The sequence below is a fragment of the Anthonomus grandis genome, chromosome 15 (genome assembly GCF_022605725.1).
Source record: "Anthonomus grandis grandis chromosome 15, icAntGran1.3, whole genome shotgun sequence".
Lineage (NCBI taxonomy): Eukaryota > Metazoa > Arthropoda > Insecta > Coleoptera > Curculionidae > Anthonomus > Anthonomus grandis.
Genome location: NC_065560.1, coordinates 14,460,280 through 14,480,701, shown reverse-complemented (window position 1 = coordinate 14,480,701; position 20,422 = coordinate 14,460,280). Strand labels below are relative to the sequence as shown.

Here is a 20,422-nt window from a genome sequence, read left to right as displayed (position 1 = left end):
ATAATTGTCAATTGCAATATCATAAGGGATACTCCAGGTATTTTTGAGCGTGTCAGACACTCAATGACAAATCGTTTGCAGTCGTGTATTTTACCAGAAGGTGGGAATTTTGCTCATTTACTTTAAGGTCGAAATTGTTTATCGAATTAATTGGTTTTTATTTCATGTTGTGGTCCATGGATAATTTTTAGAATGAGTTAAAGATACTTTTAATTTTTTTTTCGAAAACAAAGCCAGATATAAAGATAATATAAGATACGAAAAAGTTGTATTTTTAGTTGCTTAAATACAAAAATAAATAAAAAGCTGCAAAACAATTATTGGCCTTGTTTTTTTCTCAACAATAAGCATGTGGTGCCCACTGACACGCCACTGGACCTAATAATTTCAATCTAGTTACAGTTAAATAAGCGTCTTATAACTTCAAATAACTGCACCAAATTTCAACCAAATCGGTTTAAGGATAGTTATAGTATTTTTAAAATACCGTTATTTTTTTGAACCTTCATCGCCCTGTATCTCAGAAACAAAGCAACTCCCGACATACGTTCATAGGAACTTTTTTTCATAAAACGACCTAACGATTCACCCTGTATAGTTTCGTATCGTAGTTAGGAAACACCCTGTATAGATTCATCTTTTTTCGCAGCGATTTATCTTTTAAACATATCGTCGGCTTCCACACAGAGTGTCGTAACTAACAAATATTTAAAAAAATTAGTTACGCCGCCCCCAAGCTTACTTCGACTTGCCGTTTGTTCTCACAAAGTGCCGTAACTTCACTGGCGAAAACTCCTAGGCTATAGCAAACAAAACAAATGGCGTATCTGACAAAATTTCGTTTTTGAATCACACAAACAGACGTAACTTAATTTACGACCATTTGTAAGAAATGCTTCTTAAAGCAGTATCAAATCCCACAAAGTGTCGTATGTGCAGTTAGGTCAGTTTGTGTGAAATATTTTCGTTGTCGCTTTCGAGAACGTTGACGTAACTGACGGTTTACGTGGTGGTTTGTTATTGTTTTTGAACATAACCTATAAAACCCTGTATCGTACCGTTAGTAGTTTTCACTGTTAATAATCAAAAGTTAATAACTTAGTTATGGAATATAATAATATACATAAAAAGGTAAGAATTATGGATTTTTAAGTTTAGTTTAACTTAATTTGTCTGCATACTTTCGCTTTTATAGACAAATTACTTCAGGCCTCATTTCTATTTTTTTTTTTAGATTTAAACCTTGCAGTATGGATGCTTTAGTTTTATGCAAAGATGGAACAAAAAATGTTGTTCGAAAAAGTGAACTGTGTTTAGTAGATGGTGATAGAATTATAGTAGGATCAAGAGTAAAAATGCGTTTTAAACGTAAATGGTACTTTGGAGAGGTAATTGATGTTGAAGAAGATATCTTATTAAGTGACTCAGACAAAAAAGTGACAACCGAACATCATTTCCATTCCACGAAATCTCTTCTGATGACGATCTTCCCCTTAGCCTACTCCGAGAACGTAGTTCAAAAAAATAATCCCACGTTGATAGAAGAAGTGGTCGAAAACAGAACCTCTAACCTGCCCGATGTTTACGAAGGGATCTTGTCGTCTCCACCTTCCCCATATTATGACTCAGACGCCGACCCACCTTTTGGACAATGTGAAGTGCGTAGATGTAAAGATGAAGTTTTTAGCTCCTGCGAAATTTGTGAAAAACTTGTGTGCTGGACTCAATTTATGGCAGATGTAAGGCATTGTTGTCGTAAACAAAACTGGATACACGTCACTGCCGAAGATGAAGGCACAAACCAGGGTGAATTAATAAATGACCCCATTATTACTTCCACTATTGAAACGCCTGAAAACTACACAGTTGACGGTGGTGAGAAAGAAAATGTCGAAACAAAAAAACAGAAACGCCTCAATCAATATAAAGCCAAGAAACTGCGAAACTTGGGACAGGAATTTAAAAACCCTGTGACTAAAAAAATTATTCCAGCCAGAAGGCTTAAAAATAAATGCAATGGCGAGTCTTGTGGAAAAAGTGGCAAGCTTTGCAGTGAAGTAAGTGATGAACATCGAGAAGTGATATTCAGTCAGTATTATGCCTTGGGCGATATTACAAGGCAACGAGAGTATTTGATCCGCCACATTAAAAAAATGGAAACAGCCAGGAACACTCTCGAAGAAATTGCGCTTTACGTTACTATCTGACAGTAGAAGGGCAAAGAAAGATTGTTTGCAAGAAACTATTTTTAAGCACGTTTAATATATCAGACCGGACTTGTAGAACTACATTAGGAAAACTTACTGGATCGGGCATTCTTGAAAAAGATAAATGAGGCGGAAGGCATAGGCATAGTCAAGCAAAAATTAAAGAAGAACATAAAGTAAAAAAGAAAATTTCGCAACATATTGATAGGTTTCCCAAAGTTGAGTCACATTATTGTAGATCTTCAAGTTCCAGAATGTACCTTCATCCTGATTTATCTCTTCCAAAAATGTATGCCATATTCCTGCAGGAATTAGAGCAGACAACATCAGAATCAAAGCCCAGTTTTTCTACATACCGGAGGGTTTTTGTAACAAAAAACCTTTCATTTTTTCACCCAAAGAAGGATATGTGTTCTTTGTGCGTAACGTACAAGCAAGAAGATGATGAAATAAAAAGAAAATTAAAAGACAGATATGAAAAACACATTCTAGAGAAGGTGAGAGTAAGAAAACTGAAAGAAGCATCCAAAGTTCAATCGTACAAGGTTTTTGATTTGCAACAGGTGATCTATTTGCCAATTTCTATTTGCAAGAGTCGTGAAAGCGCAATTTTTTATAAAAGTCGCCTGTCCAATTTTAATTTTACGTTCTATAACATAGCTACTAAAGAGTGTCTATGTTTTCCTTGGAACGAGTCAATCAGTAAAAGGGAGGCCTCAGAAATATCTAGTTGTGTCTTTAGGAGCATCGAATTAATATGCAGCACAAGTTATAACATCTGTAGTTCTATATTCGGATGGATGTTTTGGTCAGAATAAAAACTCGATTATGGCCGCAATGATGTTGTATTCAGCTTAGAAATTTAAGGAAATCGAAACCATACGAGGTGTGACAATTAAGTAATGAGACTGATTTTGTTGTCGCGCTTGTGGTAAACCTGCGACCTTAACATTCCTTTCCCCGGCATCCCTTTCCTCTCCATTGATACATTGACCATCGTTTAGCTTGTTTAGTTCGCCTGCTGTGTCGTGTTGAGTGGATGTGTGTTGGTGCTTGTTACGAAAATGCAAAAACGAAATCTAGAGCAACGCCTCGCAATAAAATTTTGCACCAGATTGGGCGAAACAGCTTTGGAAACGTACACTAAAATTGTAAAAGTGCATGGTGATAGTGCTCTCAGTCGTGCCTAGGTGTTTCGATGGCATAAATAGTTTATGGAGGGGCGAGAAAGCGTGGAAGACGAAGGAGACCTGTCGAGGTGCGGACTGACGCACATGCGCAGCGTGTACGCGCCCTAATCCTTGAAAATCGGCGTTACAGTCGAATCGCAGTCCGAATGTTAGCCTCGGAACTAGGTATAAACCGTGAGATAGTGAGGCAAATTTTAACCGACGATTTTGGGATGACGACAACGCGCCGTGCCATATCGCCCTCAGCGGGTCCCAGTATTTGGCCTCGAAAGGGATCGCCATGTGGCAGCAACCACCTTATTCGCCCGATATGTCACCCTGTGACGTTTTTGTTCCCTAGAAAAAAATCGGCGGTCAAAGTCACCCCTTTTGAATCGATTACGGACATCCAAGCGGCCGTGACGAGGGTACTGGCGGACATCTCATTTGAAGCGTTCCAGAACTGGAAAACGAAGCGTGGAAAATGCGCTGGAATCGTTGTATAGCTGCCCAAGGGGACTACTTTGAAGGAGATGGCAGAGTTGTAGAATAATTTTTGAATAAACGATTTTTATGGAATAAGTCTCATTACTTAGTTGTCACACCTCGTATCTCTACGTTTTTTCGAAACAGTGCATAGCGCAATAAGTACAGCTCTTTCTCAAATTGGTGATATTTTTGTTCCTAGCCAACTTCATTCTCTATTCGAACTTGCCAGGCGAAAAAATCCCTACAAAGTCATGCCAATGGGTTGGAAAGACTTTCTAGATTTTAAGGGTGTCTCAAAATTATTAGATACGAATTTTGACAGTCCGTATCAGTTATGAAGGAAAAAAAATTAATTGGACCGATGTTATGGAGGGAAAGCGACCTTTATGAGTATGAATATGACCGATTATGAATATGATGTTATGGTGGACAAAAATGAACCTACGAAGAAATTTTTTAAATATAGCCACTTTGACTCAAGGTATGACTTTATAGAATTAAAGTGATTGGCGACCAAAGTAGGTGATATTAAAGTTGGTAATTTGAACAGTACTCCACTAAAGATAATAAAGAAAAAATACGATGATCTTACTTCGCTATGTAAAGGGGATACTCCTGTTATAAGGCTTCCCGAATTCCAAAACTTTTACTACAATCTGCCTCACGAAAATTAGTTTGTATTTGAAATACTGAATTTTCTACGATATGGTGTTTGATGTGCCTTCAGACATACCTTTATTAGTTTCTGATATGACTTTTGACGACAAAATGAACTTTTATAATTCTCTTATGAAGCACGCCATAGATATGTTTTTGATCCCTCTAATGTCTCTTGCTGAACCGATCAATGTGTCGTGGACTGCAATGAGCAGCCTTCCGTGTTGTTTGAAGACCGCCAAAGGGATTCCTATTCATAAGGATAGCAATTTAGATGATCAATCAATTTTTCGGCTATTTTCTATTTCTACTGAAAATAAGCCAAATGAATGGCAGTCTTTTGTGACCTTTCAAAGGCATTTGATTGTGTTAACCATATGATCCTGCTCCGAAAACTCGGCTGCCATAGTTTTAGAGGCCTAGCATATTCCTGGTTCTGTTCCTATCTGAAGGGTCGTCATCAGTGAGCTTTTTCGGATCATAGGGATCGATCTTGGATCTAATTCTTGTTTCTTGTATGTCAACGATCTTACAAATCTGGACATTAAGGGGAAAATTACCTTATTTGCCGATGACACCACCATTTTTTGGCATGGATTTAATAGTGAGTCCTTCAATCTGACCCTGATGTAGATTCTCTGGAGGTTACGGGACTGGTTTGACTTAAATAGCCTGTCATTGAACTTCAATAAGACCAAAATCCTGAGGTTTAGGGGTAAGATCGAAGATGTGTCCATTAGCGGTAATCAAGTTGCTGAACACTTAAGCAGCAGATTTCTTGGTCTCATCCTTGATAACAACCTTAAATTTATTAATTATATATTTGATCTTGCCAGTAAAATATCATCTGGTTGCTTTGCGGTTAGGGTCGCAACTGAAGAGCTTGGTCCCTATATGGGTAGGACTGTGTATTTTGCCCTTGTCGAGTCTCGTCTTTGCTTCAGTATTTCTAATTGGGCCAATGTTAGCAATTCTTATTCAGTCGCTCATTGTAATGTAAAAGAGTAGAGTACTCAAGTATATTTGCAAAACCTCGAAATTCCTGCCGCCCTTTAGTTGTTCGAGAAAACATTCTAACAGTCACCTGTGTGTGTATATCGGAAGTTGCTAGCACCATATTCAAGAATCGGCATAAGTATATGGCAGACGACCCCAGGCGTGTGACACGACAGAGGGGCAATCTGCAACTACCAATTACCAGATCCGCTCTTATATCTGTATAAAGGGATTCAATTTTTCACTTTAAATGACCTGTCATTCACCATTAGAGAGCTTAGAACAATCTTGAAGAGTTTTATGCTTAATGTTTTGTGGAGTCTACAACGTATGTATTTTTTGTATGTATACATGGTGTCCGGAAATTACGCACCAGGATTCGGTGGGCGATTCTACATGAAAAAAACAAACTCCTATACAATTTTCTCGAAAAATCAAAATTAAGGAAGATACAGGGTTTTTTGCTCTATTTTTTTTACTCCCTTTTTTTCTCTATTCATGCATTGAATATGATGATCGCATTCTATTATCAATAAGAAAAATAGACACACTTTTGTAGATTGCGTAAAAATTATTTTATCCAATAAAGTCATAAATAGAAAACCTTCTAAATTAACAATTTATTCTAAATAAATAAAGTATAAAGATACCATCGTAGAACATTGAAAAGCTAGAATTAGCATTGCCGTGGAACTATGGGCAATTTTTGTTTTCTTGCAACATTTTTGGTGCAATGATGTCACATGCTTATATAGAAATGGCAAAAAAACAATTTATAATATAAAAATTTGTCACTTATTTTGACAGGCGCAGAACTATTCCTCTTTGTTTTTTCATAAAATATGATAAGATACTCTATGAAGAAGTCAACATTCAAAGTTAATTGAATAACGTATATTAGAAAAAAAGGCAACAACATCTCAACACCGCTCGATCGCATTGTTGGTTTCACGGATACAAGTAATCTTTACCAGTGACGTCATTAAAAAATATTTACATGATAAATATTTTATTATTATTAAAGATTTCTTAACAAGCTTTTATTATTCTACGTTTATGACCTCTTGTCCCTGCCAAAACCAGCTTTAACTTTTGAGCTACAGGGTGTTAAAATATTAATAAAAGAATCGTTTCTTTATCGTAACTATATTAACTTCGTAGGTATGTTTATAAAATTTAGTACACACCCCCGAGTATCAACAGCCATTTCTTAATGTAGGAGATTTTTTAAAAGTTTAACCAGTAGCGTCCGTACAGGAACGAAGACTAAGAAAATATTATGCACCCCACTGCTTTTCCATAAAATAAAAACTATTTTTATAATCTTTATTTATTTTCGGGGCAAATTCTTGACCTTTTTTCGCCGGACATGTGATTAACGCGGAAAAAAAAGAATATTTTTATTATTTTATAAGCTTATGTAAACACATAAATATACCATATGTACATTATTTTACCATAACGATATAACAACTCTAATTCTAGAAGTCTCACGGTACTTTAATATTCAATAGTTTAAAAAAATGTCATACAGGGTCTCCTAAATTTGGTTCTAAGGGTGAAAACTTGCGACACTCTTGCTGTAGCTCAAAAGTTAAAGGTTTAGGACATACAGTCATGGACAAAAGTATGGAAATATTTTTAATTCAATCACCTTGTCAGCACACCTTGTATTTAACAAAAATATACTACGTTTATTTTATATACTTGCTAAGGTCTTGCTAAAGTTTAATAGACATTCCTTTCTTATCTGCCTTTTTGTTTACGACTTGGACATATGCATGGAAAGATAATGACTGATGTGCATATAGAATAATTGGTACAGTTTTTCTGCTACTATTGTATCCAACCACTGTATCCAAAGACAAGGTGTAAAGCAGTGAATTATAGCAAAAAATTTGGGTTTAAGTAAAGGTGTTGTTTTAAAAATGTTGAAGAAGTTTTGGTTATTTGGGAATATTAATAATCCGCCAAAATCAGGTCGCCCTAGAAAAGCTACCCCGTGTGTCGAAAAATGCATTAAAAAGATTTCGATCGCTAACCCGCATAAGTCATTAAACTCCCAAATTTGTGCATAAATTCGAGAAAACACAAGTATAATGGCTCAAGATATGAGAAGGCGCCTTTGTGAAGTTGGATTGTTTGGAAGAGTTGCTATCAAAAAACTAGTACTGTCAAAAAAAATCGCAGGGCAAGACTTCAGTTTGCTCAAAGGCATTTAAATTAGACACCTCAAGACTGGGAGTTCTTTGGAGTGATGAAAGTAAATTTAAAGTATTTGGTTCATATGCAAAGTTATTTGTTCGAAGGCCTGTAGGAAAAAATTCGACATGAACTACTAAAAAGCTGCTGTAAAGCATGAGGGCAGTAGTATTATGGTCTGAGGATGCTTCTCAAGGTATGGGATAGGTCCGATGGTAAAAATAACTGCAAAAATGGATCGATTTATGTACCGCGACATATTACAGCATACGATGTTACCTGAAGAAGAAATGACTCTTGTGGAGATATCAACAAGATAATGAACATTCATCCTGATTGGTATAAAATTGATTTTTAGAAAAAAACCTTGAATACGTGAAGTGGCCTTCGCAATGGACGGACCTAAATCAGATTGGATCTTTGGGAACACTTGGAGTGAAAAATTAGGGAAAAAATAGTACATACTGAAAATCATTTATGGGATATTACAAGATGAGTGGAAGAACATTCCAGTTGAAGTGTGTCTTATAAAGTCAATGTCAAGAAGATGTAGGGAAGTCATTAAGACAAATACTTTTTCGACAAAATAATACATTTTGCACTTTTAATTTATGTAAATTTAAACATTTTTGTAGTCTTTCTATACATTTGTCCACACAGTTTTTTATGTTTCATAAGGTCCCATTGTTTTAACTGTATTTTTATTTATCGAATAATTCATTTATGCAGTAGTGTTGGTTTATACTTTAACACAAAATCTGTTATTGATGAACAATTATTAAAGATATAGGCAAAAAGAAAATCTTTCCATACTTTTGTCCATGACTGTAGCTTTATTTGAACTTTTTTTCTTAATATTACCTAAGGATTAACGCCCTTAAGGATCAGCATCTTATTCTGTAAAGTACAGTTCAGAGATCTATTAGAATCTTTGATGTGTCGCAGATGCCGCACTAAATAGTCCGTGCGCTTATGTCGTATTTATTGTCGCATGATATACATGTTTAAACGGCAAAATTGTATATAATTTATCTATGAAATCCTTTTAAATATACGTAAAACCCCGTGTTTTACACTAATTTTTATTTTTCTGTCGAAAATGTCCATTTTTAGAAAGAAAATAATATCACAAATAAATAATATCAAAAAATTGACCACGGACTAAAATACAAGCATCTTACAAAACATTTTAAATACTCATAGCAGTCACAGACTTCTCACCTCTTTTTAGCCAGTCTATTAAACAAAGATAAAACACCTGCGTTCTGGCGATTCCTACTTTAGGCTGTGCAAATGATTGTGTATCTTTCTCTATCCCACTGATTTTGAGGATTACGGGGCCGTAGCCAGATAAATTTTTAGGCTGGTTTTGTATTCTGGTTATGTAAATCAATTTAAAATTATGTACTTGTTTTTTCTTTGCTGGTCATATTCAGATAGCCTAGTTTTTGATGTATGTTCTATATAGCTCAGCAAGCAAGATCCTATCCATTTGCTCCTCGATTGCCATTCGTCTCATTCCAGACATAACGAAACATTCGTCTAAATTTGTGTCCCAGAATAGCTTGTAAATCAACCACAGCGACTGTATATTAGTCGACACCTTTTGTATTATTACCTTTTTCCATAAAAATCACGCCAGAAAAACAATCTCCCTTGCGAATTAAGTCAGAAGTGTCTTTCTTGCGCATAACCGATTAGTTAATTTGGTGAGGTGGAAAACGACACTAGTGCCATCTGTCGACAATCTTGAGATGTACAAATTGTAATGATCTTCCAAGTAAATAATAAGTTACATCATAAAGTTGTAGCGTTTTTATTTTTTTAGTTACTTTTATTGACAAGTATTGTACTTGTATTTATGTAATAATTTAATATTTTATGAATAGTACTGATCGCGACATCTAGTATCTGGTTAATGCCATTGTAAAAATAAGAACTGCTAGATGACGCTAGCTGTTCTTTTACGTATTGACATTTTCCGATACCGATACCGGGCTGTTGTTGCCATTTTTTCCTGTAATTTGAATATTTTGTCTTTTGGGATTAGATTGATTTCCACAACAAGTTGCACTCGCTGCAACTTAAAGCTAAGCAAGGCAACGTTGTATTGTCAATTCTTGTAAAACTGGGCCTGCGTGGGATTATTCATCGACGAGGTACCCAGAAATTGCGTTTTGGTTTTCTTTCCAAATGGTGTGATCTTCAGGTTAATAAGTTAATTTGCTCGAGGTTGGGATTCGACCTCATAGTTACCTCATGGCGACACTAGCCAGGTAATGTAAAAGATTACTTTGATACACTTTATAAAAGACCATCGATCTTGAGGTAAGCTTGTTTTTATTCTTTAAACGTTTTCTCATGGTTTTTAAGGTCGCCATTTTTAAGGTTTCTCCTGTTAATTTTAGGGTCTTATGCCGGGTCCTAAACCAAGTCTTAAGTGAGATTTTAGTTTTAAGGGCCATACCAAGACCATCCAGAGCCATCTCAGGTGCTGTTCCCATTTGCCATCATGAATTAAGGTTTTATCAGGATTCCTTGTCTTTTCATGACGTTATTGATTGGACCTTGGTCAGCTTCTATCCTTGAATCTGCGCATTGGGTTACCAGGTGAAACCAGATAAAAGGAATGTGTAAGCAATTTCTATTTTGGAATGGTCATATTGGATAATTTATACTATTTGATGACTCCCTAATTTATTAATTTTTGTCTCGTGTCTAAAGATCTTTCTTGGCAGTTTGCACTGTAATGTAAAATTACAGTCCAATTTTTTGATTTATAACGTTCTTCTATAAATGGAGCGATATATCTCTATCAGCCATATATTTTCCATTATACCTATGCCCCGGCAATCACAGAGAAAGTACCAATAAAAATTGCTTATGTCATTTTCAGCCCTAGCAACGTGTACATTTTTTAACCCGGTTTTAATCCTTAATTTGAGTTGACAAGTATTGTTTTGCCATTTGTTATTATGAATTCTGTTGATCATTCCCCGAACGCTTTTATAGGAATAGATAGATATAAATCGGTATTATTTAAAAATTTCATACCGGCACTACTACATTTTCAAACTTACCTATTGCATTTTGATTAAAATGACTGGTATTGAACCCACCAGAGGGTGGCAGACCCGGATTGAAACCTTGATCGCCACCAGAAGGCACAAACGGTACTGTTTGGGGAGTATATGCGCTCTGGGAAGGAGGCAGACCTCCACTCGGAGGAGGATTAAAAGTATTTGGGGCTGGCGCGCCATAGGGTTGCATCGGAGGTGGTTGAAATGGAGCGTCTCCATATCCGTATCCATTACTTGCAGGTTGAGTTTGAACCGGAGCGGATCCATATATTGGATGGGTGATGGGTTCTGATGCGACGAGATCTGGTTTTGGCTGAAAATGCAATATGATAAAAAAATTTGTCATTTAGGGATAATTTCTGATAGTAGAAAATGAACTGGATCGTTATCAATTCACGCACATTATCAATTCACCTAATCCAAAGGTTCATACGAAACTCTTTATAATTGCAAAGTTGCGTTACATATTATTTAGAAAAATATGTTCATAAGCAATAATTCCAAATATTTAATTTATTAAAGAAAGAGGTTTTACTTACAAATGTACCGAGTGTTCTGAATTACAGTGTCCAAATTTTATCAGCGCATTCTGTGTTCCGAATAAGTCTTTATTTTGTTTATATACAGGGAACGCCAAAAATATAGACCAAATCCACTAAAAAATAAATGAGGGAGTGTTCGAAAAAATGCTCGCACACGTCGATTAATATTTTTGGTTGCGCATTTTCTTCAAGAAACATTTTGTATACGTCTCATGTAGTCGTGATCAATATTAATTCTTATTTTAAATGGAACACCTTGTATGTGATTACATTTTTGGATTCTACACAAAATTATAAAACACTTTGATGTATTACATGCCATACTTTTATTTAACTGTTTCTAAGATACGCGGTTTTGAAAATTGCTGTTTTTATGAATTTAAAAGCCTCTAAAATGTATTCTACTAAAAATAGAAAAAAACGAATTTCATTTTTTTTTTATATTATGCATGTAAAATTATAAAAGAAAATCAACGAATTAAATATTTTAATTATTTTATTAAGTGTTCAAGATGCGAAATGACATTTAAAAACTCATCCAAAACATTGAGAGAATAAGAGTATTTTCATAATTTGACTAATTTTAAATCATCTAAATTTCGTGGTTTCGTGAGATCTGGGGATTTTGCAGGCCATTCCGTAGGACTTATCCTACCAACCACTGTCCAGGAAATACCGCATTCAAATATTCGCGTGCTTGACGAGCAAAGTGGGGTGGGGCACCATCCTGATGAAACCAAATATATTTATTTGGCATATTAAGCTGATTTGGATTTGGAAACGAAATTGTGAGACTTAAATTTAAGTCATTTTGAAGAAATTCTAAATATCGGTCTCCGGTAAGAATTTGATCGAAAAAAAAGGTCCAATCATTTTATTATCTTAAATCCCTACCCAAACATTTAATTTTGTAGATGCTGTATACGATTTTCTCTCATCCAATCGGATTATTCGGGCTCCAATACCTAAAATTTTGTAAGAAATTGGTATTGAGCACGGTATTTGGTTAGTATGACACATCCTGTATACAAAATTTTTGTTGAAAAAAATGTGCAACCAGAAATATTAATTGACGTGTGCCAGCGTTTTTTCGAACACGCCCTCATTTATGTTTATATCAGTGGTATGTGATTTTTGAATTGAAGATTCTTAATTAAAAATGTTACGCCACTGCTTATTCCAAGAACAAAAATTATTTCTAAAATTCTCATTCATTTTGGAACAAATTTATAATTCCCTGCTTTTTTTTTGTACAATGTGAGATTTTCGAGTAAAAAAACATCCTTCTTTAGGTTCTATGTCAGTCTACATCGAAATGATCCTGATTCATGTTTTTATCCATGATCCTGAGACAAAAACTTATAATTCACTGTCAAAAACGATTGATTCATTGATGAATTCCATCCAGTGGAGGAGTGCGCCAAAGCAAAAACTGTTAAATACTCGACGGTTAAAGACCATTATTATAATTTTAACAAAGTCAGATGATTTACCGAATATCTTAAACATGTTGGAATCTTCAGCTCTATTCAAATGCCTAAATCAATTGCAAAATAAAGAAAATTAAACGTTAAGTACTCTTATGACCAAAATGTGATACCTTACATAAGACTCATAATAGATCACCGGAATTTTGCGTATTAATTTGAAAGTTTGGAGAGGTCAAAGAATGTTAAGGAAAAGCCAGTGCAATATCTTTATCTCAAGGATTAGGATTATTCTGAGGTCCTCGCATGAATCAGAAGTACAGATAAGGACCTTGATGAATTTCTGGACAGAGGCAAAAGAACTTGGAAATGGCAATAAGTCATCTTGGTTTGACGTCTTAAGACTAAGCCTGAAGAGCTTCTTTATTTAAAGAATTTTTTGACAAAATTTTTTGACAAACTTCTGAAAGGAAATTCTAACTGAAGCCGATATTCGTAGGCATGCATGAGATCCTGAAAGGCTATCTAGAAAACACAGGGTTCGGTCTCGAAAGGCTGAAACTGATTAATGAATGGATTTCATGGAAAAAAAGGCAGGGAATCAAATTTGCTCTAAACTGAACGAGGATTTCAGGAATAGGTTTTGTTTTTAGAAAAAACACTGGCCTACTATTTATTCTTCAAGAATATTTAATTAAAAATCCCGTGCGGACACCTCTGATAAACTAGATATACTATTATAAAATATAAAGTTAACTGGTAATCTTTTAAACCCAGATAATGTGCATCCAAATATGTTAATATCCAGGTTGTTTACTGGTTTCAGAGACTTATAAACTGGCGAGTATTGCCGTAGTTTGTTGGGTGAAAAGAAATATGGAAAAGACGGAGATTATGGTCGACAGAGAATATTAATAATGCCTATTTTAGATAATAAGCGAGGACATTATATTGAGCTATTAAGAACTTTGTAGATAAAGCATAGATCAACTCCCTATGTAAAAGAGTATGAAATTGCAGCATTAGGAGCTAACCAAATTTATGGTAGGTCTCGTAACGTATATTTAGTTTAAATGCCATGAAATGAAAGAACTGTTTTGGATATATTCATGTCCGTTTAAACCTGATACTAAGCCGAAAAGACTGTAGAGTACTGAAGATTAGGCCTGACCAATGAATTAAACAAGTAGCATCAACTATAATTAGAATTCCAAATAACAAATCCCAAAACATTCGAACATTTAGAAGATGAGAGATAGCTGTGTTGCTCTGAGAAATTTAGAAATGAACGAATATTTTTGTATTTAGAGCAATATTCTTCAATGCAGGCAGATCGCTATTGGCCCTTAAGCCATCATCGGAACCACCAAAAAGTGAACTGAGAATTAATACAAATGTCATCGAATTTTTTATAAGAAGCTTAAGGATTAATGTGTCATAGATATAAAAAAATCTTTTAAAACTTATTTGTCAAGGCACTATAATAAACTTTTTTTCTTCGGTGTTGGAGCCATAACAAACCTGCTACACTCCAGGTAGAAACATTAAATTAATTGCGACGCTTAAAATTGCTTTAAAAATAAAAAATCATAATACTCGTACATTAATATCTGTTAAAGCCAGTTGGCCAGTCAGCAAGCAGTAACTAATTCCAAAACCATACTGTTAGACAAAACACTAGATGTCGGACTATCTCTTTAATTACGAAAGTTATCACTAATCAAAACTTTTAGCATAACCAAAAACCACTAACCAATACTAATCAAAAACCTTCTTCGGAAGAAGATTAAAACTTAAGTTAGAAGGTTTAAACAGTTTTAGACGCTAATATCATTAGCGAAACACGTGTCGAGAGTAAAAATAAAAAGTTTTGGTTAGTGATAAAATTGTCTCATAATTTAAGTGTCACACCACACCAAAGGTTTCAACCATAGGACTATTTCTTAAATGACACGACAATTGTTTTGGATTTTGCGAAGTGAATTGTTTCTTATTTATCTAAATGGCGAGCAAAACATCTCTCATACTCAGCCCTATATAGCCTTAATTCGAGAAGGTTTCATAATTATGCAAGGACATATACAACTTAAGAACTTGTGTTGTTATTGTTTGTGTGTTTCTAAACGCTTTCTGGCCACAAAAAGTGTTGAACATAGGACCGACTTAATTAAATCTTTCTACAGCTATGATAACGTCTGCACCAAAGCAACACTATATAGTGCGGCTCTTAATTGTCGCCCCCTCTTTTGAATGCGTTTATATAAAAATTTGAAATTTGGCACACATCATTAACAACCTAATACTGCCTTTTGGTCTCTACCTCATTTTAAGGAAACTTCAAAATAGCGGCCGGACGCCATTTTGAAAAACTAAATTAAATAGAAAGGAAAGTGATACATGTGATACACCGTTTGAAAGTTCCCACTGAATACTTTGTGGTCCTAGAGTATTAAGTCATTACTTATAGCAAAATGGCAACCTTTCAAAATTTTATTTTTCGCCTTTTTCTTTTATTTGCGTCACTACACCTGTTCAGGTATAATTTGTTTTTAGGTGTGTTATTGTTTGTATTTTTTGTCAATGTCAAAAAACAAAAAAAATCAGGTGTCGTAAAGAAAATAAAAATGAGAAAAACGGCGGGACGCCATTTTGAAGTATTGCAAAATGAGCAAGGAATCAGAAAAGTAGTATTTAGGTTGCTAATGATGTGTGCCAAATTTAAAATATTTTTATATAAATGCATTCAAAAAATAAAAGGGGGGAGACAGTTAAGAGCCGCACTGTATACACAAATACTAGACACAGCACAACAGTATATTCTTTGATACAAAAAAATATGATTTGACCAAATTCTTCTAGTCCGAAAACCGTTAATAACCAAGATACAGTGTGTTAAAGTTAGATTTTTATTTTCATTATGGATAAGTCCTTCTATAAGTAGCATACCAGCATAAAATTTGGTAAGTTTTTGAGGGAGACAAATTAGAATTCAATGGTTTGTGTACTATCGTGCCGAAAAAAAACTGGGACAGCAAAATCTCCTAAATCTCTTGGTCTATTAGAATAATATATTTTGATGTTGTCAAAGTTATTTAATTTTGTGACAGCCGCGTCAACAAAATCGTTCTTTCAAAGATAATGCAGACCTGCATTATCTCCTCAACAAAAAGCGCTAATATACACTCGTCTGATGGATGGAGTTCCTATACGAAGAATCGCAGAAGAATTGGGCATTAGCAAAAATAGTTTCCTTAGCTAAGGCAAAAATTGCAGAATATGGAGCTATTGTAAGAAATCCAGATTCTGGTCGACCAAAAATTTCAAACGACATTCAAGATAGATAGTTAGTTGGCTTTCTAAGAAACAATCCGTTTGAAACAGCAATAAAGGCGAAAGAAGACACGCATTTTCCTGGTTCTGCTAATACAGCTCGTAGTAGGATAAGAAATTCGGAAAAGTTGCTGTGCAACATTTGGGGTAAAATGGCAAAATATACAGTGGCCCAGAAAAGTCATGGTACAATAGAGAATTACAATACAAATTTTATTTATAATTTTTTTATGAAATAAAAATCAATTTTTACTTTTATGTATTTATTTTTTCTAATGCCCTACATCATAACATAAACCTATTTCCATAATATATCTAACATACAATAAATAAAAAAATAAAATAAAATTTCTTACAAAAATTTAATCCACAAAAGTCAAGGTACATTTCAGACTATGGGCTAATAAAGTTCTATCAATAACGCGTGGGAAAACCCTTCAGTTTAATAACCTCTTTTAAGCGATTTGGCATTGAATGAACTAGTTTTTTCGTCACATCGTTGGATATTTTTGGCCACTCTTCTAAAATTACCTGTTTTAAGTCTGATTTATTATGAATCACATGTTGCCGAATTTTTCTCCCCAAAACATCCCATAAATGTTCTATAGGATTAAGATCGGGACTTTGGGGAGGAGTTTCCAGCAGATGGGGAGTATTAAAAACCAACCACTGACGTACTGTATAAGCTTTGTGCTTAGGGTCGTTATCCTGTTGAAAGTAATAGTTCTCATGCAACCCTAATTTTTCAGCACTGGCACGTAAATTTTCTTTTAAAATATTTAAGTATACTTTTTGATCCATTGTTTCGTCGATAAAAACAATATTTCCTACACCTGAAGTTGCCATGCAACCCCAAACCATTACTCCACCTCCTCCATGTTTCACTGTTTTGATTGTATTTTTCGGATTAAGAGCTTCACCGGGTTTCCTCCACACCTTGACACGACCATCGGACCCAAAAATGTTAAATTTACTTTCATCTGACCAGATAACTTTATCCCAGAAATCAAGTTCAATAGACTTGTACTTTTCAGCGAATTCCAGTCTCTTTTTTCTATTAATATCGCTAACATGGGGCTTCTTACGTGAACTACAGGATTTGTATCCACCCTGGTTAAGTTTCCGGCGAACAGTTTCTTCATGAACAGATACTCCAAACATTTCTCTTAACTCTGATGATATTTGTATGGCACTTTTCTTTGGGTCCTTCTTAATTTCATTTAATATGTACCGGGATTCGCGCTCTGACAGCTTCCGAGGACGTCCTGTTCGCGTTTTATTTTCAATTCTGTTTTCATTTTGAAAACGATTTACTACTTTTTGTATAGTGGACCTGCTTCTTTTAATCACTTCTGCAATTTTGGTGTATGATTTTCCCTCTCTATGCAAATTAATAATAATTTTCCACTGACACTTAATTCGGTTCTTCCCATGATTATCACTGTATTTACCAGTCAAAGTTAGGAAGAAATATTCTAGTGAATACTGAAAACGAATGCCAGAATAGTATTAGAGGAATGTTCTTATTAGCAAATAACAAAATAACAATAAATTTAAAAGATACTTGCATATTTTGATTTACACAAATTAAGAGTACCTTGACTTTTGTGGATTAAATTTTTATAGAAAATTTTATTTTATTTTTTTGTTTATTGTGTGTTAGATATATTATGCAAATAGGTTTATGTTATGATGTTGGGCATTGGAAAAAATAAATACATAAAAGTAAAAATTGATTTTTATTTCATATAAAAATTATAAATAAAATTTATATATAAATTGTCTATTGTACCATCACTTTTGTGGTTCACTGTATGTATAAAAATAACTTAAGGCCCAGAAGAAATCAGAATGAATTACGCCTAAAGATAGATGACGCATGGGACCAAATAACCGAAGGAATATACCAGAAACTTAATTTTAAGTATGCCAGGACGTTTGCAAGCTGTAATTGATAACGACGGTGCGCTTACTAAGTATTAATAATTTTTGATTCCATATTATCAAAAAAGTTATTATTTAGTTTTGGTTTATTTATAAAATGTGTTCCAAATAAAAATAAATATCTCAGCTTCTCAAATAATATTACTCTAAACAGGTATTCCTTTGTCGAGTTGCTCAGAGCGACTGTCTTCGAGATAATTGAATCTTTCATTTTTTTTTTTTATTTTTATAAAAAATTTATGTTATTTACGATTAGAATTTTTTTCTATGAAAATTCTTAAATTATTGGTAAATTATTCACAAAAAAACATACAGAACTAAGCAGAGCTAATCGAAACTATCGCAAATAAATAGAACAAGGATGTGTCACATCCTGCATTATCCAAACCATGACTTCGAGTACGACAGACTTGGAGAAAGCGGTTCTTTTCGTCCTACATGAAATTTAGGAGGCCGCCGAATCACACTCGAGCAAGAGGAAAAAATTTTAACAATGGATGCAGTTTCTCTTTATTCCATGAATTTCCACTGCGTGTTTACCATTTCACAGCTATTCAAAATTTGCTGCCACTCGACCTACAGAAGAGACTTGAATTTGCTCGTTTCTGCCACAACCAAAAAACTGCCGAAACATTTTTCTTTAATAAGATTTTGTTAAGTGATTAAGCGATTTTTACTAGAAGAGGAGTTTTTTGTTTCAGAAATAAACATGCTTGGGATCTCGAAAACTATCACTTTAAAACAGAACGTTGGTTCCAGCATAAATTCAAAATAAATGTTTGGTGTGCTATTATTGGTATTTACTTTCTGGAACCAAACGAGTTACCACCGAATTTAAACAGCGAACTCTATTTAGATATTTTAAGAACTAAGCAAATTGAGTTTTTGGAAGATCTCCCATTGCAATTACGGAGACGCATAATTTTCATCCAGGATGGTCAAGGGTATCCTAACCGGCGGATCGATCGTGGGAGCCAAATTCATTGGCCGTCTCGAAGACCTGATTTTAACCCCCTCGACTTTGCCATATACATCAGCTGTTTACTGGGACCCAATCAATACTCGGGAAGAGCAATCGGAAAAAAATCAGAATGCAGCAGAATTATTTCGAGACAACAACATATTGTTTAATATCAGGCAGTCTTTCAATAAACGGGTAAATGTATTGAAGTTAACGGATACCACTTTAAGCATTTCTAGTAAGATAAAAAAATTAATTTCCATAGCTCTTGATATTACCGTTTTGTTCTTGTTCGAAATTCTTCAATTTAATCATATTATAATAAACAATATTATTTATTTTGTAATAGAATATTGTAGTCAATACATATTTGACAATTAAATTAAGATATCATACAAAACACATGACTATGCCGGACACCCTATTTCCCTACTAGTCATTATTAATTGAACAAAACAAAAAAATTCAAGCATTGAAAATTCAATTATATCAAAAACGGTTGCTTTGAGCGACTCGACAAAGGTATACCTTTTCTACATAATATTGATACACAAAAAGGTTTTACACGTTTATATTCAGTCGGAGTGTCGCCGAGAGCGCGCCCTTGGATTTACCCATAAATTAAAGTTGAATTTGAATTTCTCGACACCAAAAACTTTCTATTCCCAAATTTTGTGCTGTTATATTCCCTATTGTATAAATTTATAAGAAATAACGAAAACATAATTAAACTTTAACATCCTGTATCTCGATTATTCTCAACTTTCGGATCAGAGAAATTTGGTCAAATCGTTATATTTTTAACAAAAGAATATGCGGTTGCTCTATGTCCACAAATCTCAGAATATTGTACTGAAATAATGACTCCAAGATCCTTGAAAGAGCCTTCAATAATAAACTTACAGCTACACATTGCAGGATTAACGCATAGAGATAAGTAATAGACGTACAAAGCTTTCAGCAGGTGGCGTATTAGTCTTTTCAATTCCAAATTAGCAAGGCATGATATTAATTCACTGCATATAAAAGAACACTTCTAAATGAGTTAGGCATTGTTTAATAATAATATCCAAATACATGGCTTAGGAAAGTGCAAGATTAGGCTCCATTACGTGTTCAGCTTGCCTTCAAACTTCATGATTCTCGGTAATACAGTACACAACAAACCAAACAAAAATAAAATAGGGATCACAAGTATTGTAATATTACCTTTCGCCATAATCTCGTTCCGGCATGGACTGGTGACATTATCCGTTCCACCACCATTTTCTTATATTTCAAACGAAATTAATCATATGTTTAAAGCGACATTTACAGGGTGTTTTGTCAGGAAGGCGTAGCACCATATTTCAAAAATGAATAGTGGGAGCTTTGGACGGAAAAAATCGGTTACTAAAAGTGACTAAAAGACATTGCTG

The 20,422-nt window shown here is 34.4% G+C and overlaps 1 protein-coding gene across 2 annotated transcripts in view; it reads right to left on the bottom strand.

The window, feature by feature from the left end:
- LOC126745303 (protein transport protein Sec31A) overlaps nt 1–20,422 on the bottom strand; it is a 141,919-nt gene that overhangs the window by 7,373 nt on the left and 114,124 nt on the right. Inside the window, exons 19-20 of one of the 2 annotated variants that reach the window (XM_050453074.1) lie at nt 20,214–20,273; nt 10,801–11,113 (exon numbers count right to left, since the gene is read on the bottom strand). In XM_050453074.1, coding sequence (XP_050309031.1) covers nt 10,801–11,113; nt 20,214–20,273 — 373 coding nt within the window. The remainder of the gene's footprint in view (nt 1–10,800; nt 11,114–20,213; nt 20,274–20,422) is intronic. The other variant, XM_050453075.1, reaches the window with a different exon arrangement.